Source organism: Microchirus variegatus, assembly GCF_963457635.1.
Source record: "Microchirus variegatus genome assembly, chromosome: 20".
NCBI classification, from domain to species: domain Eukaryota; kingdom Metazoa; phylum Chordata; class Actinopteri; order Pleuronectiformes; family Soleidae; genus Microchirus; species Microchirus variegatus.
In genome coordinates, this window is record NC_139821.1 from 6532051 (window position 1) to 6540613 (window position 8563).

An 8563-nucleotide genomic window follows, 5' to 3' on the forward strand; every position below is an offset into this window, starting at 1 on the left:
TGGACATAAAAAAAGTGTCATCATCGCAAGCATCTTACTTGTTCCCTCTGATTCCTTCCCTGCGGACGGTGGCAAGGCCCTCGTTTACCAAAGTCTCTGCAATGCTCTCGCCTGTTGTGTCTAAAGAAACGGAACAAAACACACAACTCATCTTTATTTTTGCTCATGGTTTTTTTTGTATCATTGTGTGGTAACAGGAGGACATGTCCGCTTATTTGATGAGACATGAGACAATCAGACATTATTCTCAGGGAGTAGGTGTCGTTCTGTGAAGTCTCACACTGAATCTTATAAAGGGGCCATGTGCAAGATATGCAATCCAAATGTCTCCTCCTCAGAGACTTCTGGTTGTCAGATTTAACAAGGAGATCCACAAGGAGCCATGCTTGAAGTTTATTCACACTTTAATAACATAAACAGCAAGTTGCAGGGTGTCAGTTAAATTTAAAAGTGTGAATAAATGGACTGTGCCATTGCCATCAGTGAAGCCAGTAAGGCTGCAACAGTTACTCAGATAATAATAAATACTACTTAATCGATAATCGATGTTCAGATTAAGTTAGTGAGTTCGAGCGAGACAGTAGACTCACCTCTTCCCAGGTAGACCATGCCGTACTCCCTGCCCAAAGCGGTCTTGATCTCCACAGTGAAGCACACTTCTTTGCCGATTAGTTTCTTCCGCAGGAACTCTCTGGCTTGAAAGGCCCATGGCTGCGATACAGACGGAAATAATAAGGTATACGTCCATAGAAAAATAATTTTTCACACAATGGCAGCAACAGAGTTTAAAAAAAAAATTGATCAGAAATATTGCCACAAAAAAACAGCATAGTCATGTATAAAATAACAGAGTATAACAGTTTTTTGCCTATTCACAGCCAACACACACTTATCAGTTGAGTAAACTGTACCGATGTGGACATAGTGCCCACTAAATATGATTAAGAGCGCAATTATCGTGTAGGGAAACACTGCGGCTTGCCGCTTATTTATTATAATAGTATCTTAGCCACAGCAAACTCTCAGCTGATTCTAATGGATTTGTCTTCTGATCTGATCAAATTTAAAGAGGGCACAATCGTCTGTCAAAAGCCTAACTGGAAAATGTATTTAAATGATACAGATTAAAGAGCAGATAGTTGTAACGTTTAACAGTCATGAATAAACTGATGGAATTCAACTGTTTATCTCTCAGCTACATCATTTATATAAACAGACACGGATAGACAAGTTACTCGGGCTGCAACTAAGGATTCATTTAATAATCAATAAATCTGTTGATTATTTTCTCGATTAATCATTTGGGACATAAAATGTTGAACATTTTTGATTAGCATTTCCCCAACTCATTTAAGAAGCTGAAAAACCTTGTTAAATTCAAAAGTCTTTATTCCACAGTCAAAGCAAATAGTTCAATAACACATTGGGGCATCGCAGTGTTTACAACAGGACTACTTAGCAGGACCTTGTTCAGCCTTTGCCAAACACAAACACACACACGCGTAAATAAACCAACACAAACACGGTGAGACTCACCTCATCGGGGGTGTCCTTGGTGTCGGGCTGGCTCTGAGCAGCTCGGCGTGCCATTGCCCCAGCTCGGATATTACTAAGATTGATCTGACGCTCCGGGGGCGGGCCGCCTCTAGGCTGGCCCCGCACGATGATAGCACAGCCCGACAAGACCTGGAAAGAGAGAAAACAACAAATACTATCAGTTGGAGAACAGTATTTACAATGGCCTTTGTTTCAGTCAATGAATAAATAAAGATTGTATCTGTAAATAATGTCATTTACAGGACAAAAAAAACCAGGAACCAATAACAAAACACAACACTTGTGTCAACTGTTTTTAAAGAAGACATCAGTGGGAGCTTTTAGTTTCTGTTCCCTCTCACAATACTTATAGGACGTAACTGGACAACTGCATGACTAACCTTGCTGCACAGGTAGAAAGCAACTTCAACTCCATGTTGTCATGGCGACAGCGTGTCATTCAAATGCAGAGAGCGAAATCTCGCCATCTGATAACGTAGCTAAATACAAAACAAAGATAACCTACTCTTGGCTTTGACAACCGGGGCATTTACACGAATCTGAGCAAACACCTTTTATCTGTGGACTCTCCAGTGTGTCTGCAGGGAGCATCACCGGGGCTGTTGATCTAAGATGTGCACATGATAAACTCTTACATCAGATCACCACTGTTACCCGCTAACGCTGATCTTCCCAAGTACAGGCCAAGAAGAGGAGATTGCTTCTGTCATGTTTTTAAAGCCGACCAGCCTTAGAGAAAGAGGCAAAAGGGGGCTGTGTTTATAAAATGAACACCTTTTATTTCAAATGTAGTGCAAGACTTTTCCGGACTCCGTGACCCTCTTTCAAATGGTAAGGAGGTATATAACTAAATCAAGCATGCTGTGGGAAAAATAGTTCCAGTGAAAAATCCACAGGATTTCATTTGAAGTTAACTTCTTAGCAAAACCATAATAACCTTACTGCTATGACTGGTGTGCATTCGAAATGGTAGAATTGTCTTTTCACAAAAGCTTTGCTTCTTCATGGTTATAAACACTTGAGTGAAAACAGCACAGTTCTAAAAATAAATAAAAATGCCTAGAATAAATCAAAAAAATTTTACTTGAAAACCCCAAATTCACAATTCAGTTTGTGTGAGTGGGTTTTAGAAATGGCTAGGTACAACTGGGCAGTAAATGCATCAGCACAAATGTAAATATATTGATATATATATATACACACAGTTGTATAAAAGGGGCAAAAGGTTGTGTTGTACTGAGAAAGGTATTCAAAGTTGTGATATCGTTATCAGTATCTGACATCCTGTCCTCAGACCCCCGGTCCACACAAGAAGTCAGTTTGTGAACTGAATAAAATGAACATTTAAAGTCATATTTGACCCATATATTTAACATTTAAAAAAATCTAGAAATGCTCATAAAATAACATGTGATTATTGATATTGAGGAGGAAAGCTGAAAGCTAACTATTTTCCCCCTTACCAGCTACTCTAAAGGGCAATAAAAAATATTCCAGAGGTGATTCAAGGACACCTGAACTATGCAACTAAGCAAAGGTATGCAGTACAATATGACTTTCTGTTGACATAATCTTAGGTCAATGGGCCATGTCTATATGGAAGAGGGTAGAGTACCATGAACAGAGAATACACGCACACACACAACCATACTCAATGGAAGATTATAGGGGGGGGCAACAGGGTTGTAGCTACGTGTCATTTTCTCGTGGTCGCTGGTGCCCACCACAGAGTAAAATGCACCGACTGACACTTTTAAAGGACTCTGACCAGCCCCGACACTGCAGAGTTAAATACTACATTTGCAGAAGCTAAAAATACACACAAAAATCACTGCTTTCATTCGCTGAGATTTCACTAAGTGGCACATTTAAACGTCGTTAGCTTCTACGCTAAGTTACCAAGTGAAAACTTGTTTGTAAGCAAACAAAGATGAATTAATTTACTCTGGAACAAACACTACCGACTCGGAAAACCAAAGTAGGGCAACACATGCACGAACTTTGCCCGTTTCAGTGTACACTTGCTGGACCATTAAATGCTAATTAGGTAGCAGCCGTTAGCTGAGAAACTAAACATCTGTTGACATGAGTGCTAACGAGCTACTCAGTGGCATTAGTGTACAGTCAGCTTAGCAGTTTTATTACGACAGTCTTGTGCTCCTCTGTACAATTGACCTTTAATGCGAGATATGGAATTCTCACTTTATGATACAAATAAGTGCCATGATAGCAAACATGTGCTAATGTCAAGTAGGGCTTAGCTCAGTTGCTGGCTTGTAGCACAGCGGCTAAGGCTGGTTAGCCGGCATGCTGCCGCAGCCAGGTGCTGTTAATGTCAGCTAATGACAGCTAATTGTAGCATAATGCCAACACGTGCCGTCAACAGAGAATGGCGTTTTTTAATATTCCAGTCACGTAAATTAAGTTGTGTGCCCGGCGACAACAAGTTAGTTTAGCCCCCAGTTAGCCCAACTAGCTGTATTGCCTGCACTCACGGAGGGGGCTCACACTTTGAAATCTCTTACCATTTTCACTATTCCTCTTTGCAGAGAAGCATTCAGAGCGGGAGCCGCCTGAGCTGGAGCCGAAACAGATGCCATGTCCACCGGTGTGAGAGGTAACGCCGTGAGAGGGGGTGTCCAGGTGAGGGAGCTGGGACACTGAAGAGTGAGTGACTGTTCTACTGAAAGCCAAGAGAAAAAGGGCTGAGCACCGATCAACACACACGTTATACCGGAAACACACTCTGCCATGCATACACACACACACCTCGAGCGGTTCCGGGTCTGAAGAGAACAATGAATGGAAGTAAACGGAGCCGCTTCACGACCGCGTAAGCAAATTGAAATAAACACTTCCGGGACAAGAGGTGCGACACGTCAGCATAGCGTTAACCCAGCGTATGCTGCGTTCACTGTCTGTCGGAAATACTGAGATGGGCCAGGAATTGGGGAAGTTTCAGAATTAGCCTTTGAAAAAACAGTATTTAAAGGTTGTTTTTAAGCGCCAAAGTATTTTTGTGAAATATTTCAATTAACAAAGTGATACATTACACAAATAACTGGTGTTAGTTAATTCGGCATTGTTTCTTTTACTTAATGTGAAAAAATATTGGCAAAGAAATGGGATCAAGTTGCAGTTCATGTCATTTTGCTGCCAAAAAAAAAACAATTTAGACCAGCATATGCTATATTTGTTATAATTATATTATATTATATTATATTATTATATATAACAAAATGACCGAAACCACCCACTTTTCCCTCTTCAACTTTTACTCTAATAATAATTAAAAAAAATAACTGTTATTTTATTATTTTAATGTGTTTTTATTGTGGTTTTAGGTTTTCGGTCTTGTTCTCAGTGGAATCAGTGTTGCTTTGTCGTCTGTAATTCGTGTATATATATTATAAATGTGACACCCAATGTAAAAACGCTTGCATTTAGCATTAAATGTTTAATATCCATTGCAACCATGTCTTGTTTGTGTTTTACAACACTTTATTCTAGCATATTATTTTATGTTATATGTTCTATAATGCTGTGCTTATTCACTGAATGTGACATTTTTACCTGCAAACAAAGATGATGCCACATCAGTGACATACATCAAGTGCAGGTTGAGCTTCACAGTTGACAGACAGACTATGTTTTATGCCATGGTTCTCAAACTGTGGTACATGTAGTGGTACAAAACCTTCCTCTGTTGGTACTTGGAAGATAATCAAGAAATACTATCCTGTATTTACCAGGGTATGTGATTGGAGTGGAGATGAGGAATAACAACAAAATGAAAAATGATGAGATGAGAGAGCAACTTATCTAATTGGGAATAAATCTGCCTCCTGTGAAAATTCCATAGCTGACTACATGTGTGTATATTTCTGTTGTGCACGCTGACTCCCATGAGTGACCGTGTGAGTGGGAAGCAGAGCACTGGTGTAAGAGAACATTCATAGCCTGAGGGACCTTCTCTCAATATTTGCAATACCTTGTAATGTTGTTGTGAGTCTTTGAACGCCCGGGCATTAATCCCCGATGGGAGTAAATCGTTATAATTGTTATGAGGTTTGTGTGTGTGTGTGTGAGAGAGAGAGAGAGAGAGAGAGAGAGAGACAGAGAGAGAGAGAGAGAGAGAGAGAGAGAGAGAGAGAGAGAGAGAGAGAGAGTGTGAGAGAGAGTGAGAGAGAGTGTGAGAGAGTGTGAGAGAGTGGACAAACATAATGACATTTCTTTATAAATTGGAAATTCCCCATTGGTCTTCCATATCGTGCATATGTCTGCTGTTTTATTTACGTAAACGTGCATTTATTAAACTGCAATTGTGCCAAACGCCACCACAATGCATAGAAGGTGCAGTTCAAAGTATATATGTTACATATACATGCAGTACATGCAGTACATACATTTTCATGATTTAAATATGAGGAGATATCGCCCTCTGGGTGTCATACCACGTCACAGCTGTGGAATTCTGAGACGAGAGAGTGATTGTGAGGGGCATTTAAATCGATTTGAGCACCACATAAAATATGTGTATATATGCGTGTGTGTGTATTAAAACTGGGTCATTAAATAAACTTTATTGCTTTATAGAAAAAAAAAGCTCATTACGCCAGGAGAGAAGCTGCATCATGTTGTGTCATGAGGGGAAAACGAAGGAAAAGACGTAAAATATTATGAAAAATAATCGGTTGATGATGATATGAAGATATGAATAATTTGTTTCTCTGCGCCTTTTTGCGTATGTTTACGCCTCTGGATGCGCAGCAAACCATTAAGGCGCAAAAGCGCACGTAAATAAAACCTCATAAAAGTAAAAAACGGCCTCTTGGAACTTAAAAAAAACACTTTAACTATAAAATAATAACAACGTATGTCAACATTTTTGTGTTTTTGTTTATTTGTTTAAGTGTCGTCAGTTCAAGGCGATTATGGAAACGGAAATGGATTGGACATGAACTATAATATAATCGCATACACTTTGGACATTTATTAACATATTATACTTTATTTAAAGTGAAATTATAGTAAACTTGTAAAAGAAGGCCATGCATGTTTGTGAGTTTCAATAAAGCGATTACGCACAGTTAAAAGTGGCAAAATTAGAAGAGAAGACTTAGTTTACTGCTGAAGTCGGTGCGTTTGTCCATGATCATAACAGTGGAAGGTGTTTTTTTAGTGTGAAAGACACTCGTCTACATTCACAGAAAACAAAACAAAAAACAACTGAACTAAATATATAAAACGTAGATACAACGTAAATATCGTCGCAGCCTCGTTACAGGAAGCAGAAAGCTGCCAAACAACAGACCACGGTGGCAGCTCCGTTGCGCACACGGCACCTCGGTGTGTGCGCTTTGGAGAGCTTTTGGTAACCTTTTACGCGGACGCACTGCTCTAAATGAAAACGTTTCTGGACACAGTGAAGCACGAGTGCGTGTCGTTTACACACAGGACAAACACACACGACGAGTAATTTACGTCATAAACGCGTTCTTTGGCACAATCTAAGCGCTTAAAGTCGCGCTCCTTGCTTTGGCGAGCACACATGAACATTTACGCACCACGAGTATGCTGTATGCTGCATTAACAACCCCGGCCAAAGTATTTTAATCAGCCTAGTTTGACACACACTGTACATGCAGTAAATACTTTAAATCAACCACCACTATAAAGTCCACACTAACAAGCAGAAAGGTTCGCTTTATTTGTCCCTTTTCTCCGTTGGCAAGGAGACGATGGTGTCCAAAAATGGCTGCCCTCTATCTAACCTGGCTGATTGTACACACACAGAGTATTATTGTCCTTTAACTCGTGGTTAATGTATAATTTGGACCATATGGCATTTTAAAATGTGAGCCTTTATTTCGGTGGCACTTCGATCTGTGTGGACCCAACTAATGATATTCAATTAGTCATTAAACAGACCAAAGGACGAGGCCTTGCGTGGGTTTTCACATAGGCTAATATTTGCTCGTCAAATATTTCCCTTTGAAACGTTTACAACGCATTTTTATCTGCTGGCTGCACAAGGAACATCTGTGAGGGTTATTTTAGCCTCCCTCTTATGGACACACCAGCTCCACCAATTGGCCCTCTCCTTGCGCCCATGCACGAGTCTATTTGTTCACGTTTTGAAAGAAAATGTAATAAAGAGAGAGCGCGTGATGGATTTATGATTTATCAAAAGCACTTTACCATATGGCAGTCGTCATTGGAGCAGATTTCCAAATGTTTGCTTTATGAAAGGAGACCAGAGAGCCTTTTTAATCGGAGCCACTTCACCCCGGGGGGAAGATGCTCGAGTCACGTGGCCACCAGGCCCCCCTTCAAGCATACCGGTGTTGACTATAATGTCCAATCTTTGCAACAGTGACTGTTTACATGATACAGCACGACAACACGCACCGAAGCAGAAGCTTTAAGGGAGAAGAGGCTGAGAGTGCGTCTGCGCAAAGATGAGCAGCCAGCACTTCAACACGTCCAATATGGAAAGAAAACACAGAGAATGTTTGATATTAAAATCAGTCTGTGTGAATCCACAAGTGTCAGTAAGGGGAAATGTGTTAGATCGGATTAAAATCCACATTATTTTGTTATTTTATTCCATTCTTTATGAGCACAACACATATCTATCTATTGGGATAAATCCTAACAATCTGTGGATGATTTCATAAATCATGAATTCCCCTGAAAATCTTGGAAAAAGAATAAATAGATTTGTTTTCCTTTTAAAGTCCTTTCAAAGTAAATGTCTCTCGTGCACCGACAGACCTCAGCCTCTCAGGTGATGTTGACATGTGTGGTGCAGACAGAGCATCGCGTCATGTGGAGGTGAGCAGACCTATAAATACCTGCTGAAGAGCTCTGAGCTCTGCCATTGTCCCTCTGCACAGGCGCGTGGATTCTCTGTGGGGACAACTTCTCCTGGAACAGATTCAACTTTTCACAATCTTTCCATAACAATCAGACAACAAAAAAAAGACTGGAAACCAGGGCGAGG

The 8563-nt window shown here is 40.3% G+C and overlaps 1 protein-coding gene across 1 annotated transcript in view; it reads right to left on the reverse strand.

Moving 5' to 3' along the window:
- The window catches only part of snd1 (staphylococcal nuclease and tudor domain containing 1), a 178471-nt gene extending 174229 nt beyond the window's left edge, over positions 1-4242 (reverse strand). The window contains exons 1-4 of the mRNA XM_083906620.1: positions 4083-4242; positions 1537-1686; positions 591-711; positions 39-120 (exon numbers count right to left, since the gene is read on the reverse strand). Of these exons, the coding sequence (XP_083762746.1) occupies positions 39-120; positions 591-711; positions 1537-1686; positions 4083-4157 (428 nt within the window). The 5' untranslated portion in view covers positions 4158-4242. The remainder of the gene's footprint in view (positions 1-38; positions 121-590; positions 712-1536; positions 1687-4082) is intronic.
- Positions 4243-8563: the final 4321 nt, after the last annotated feature.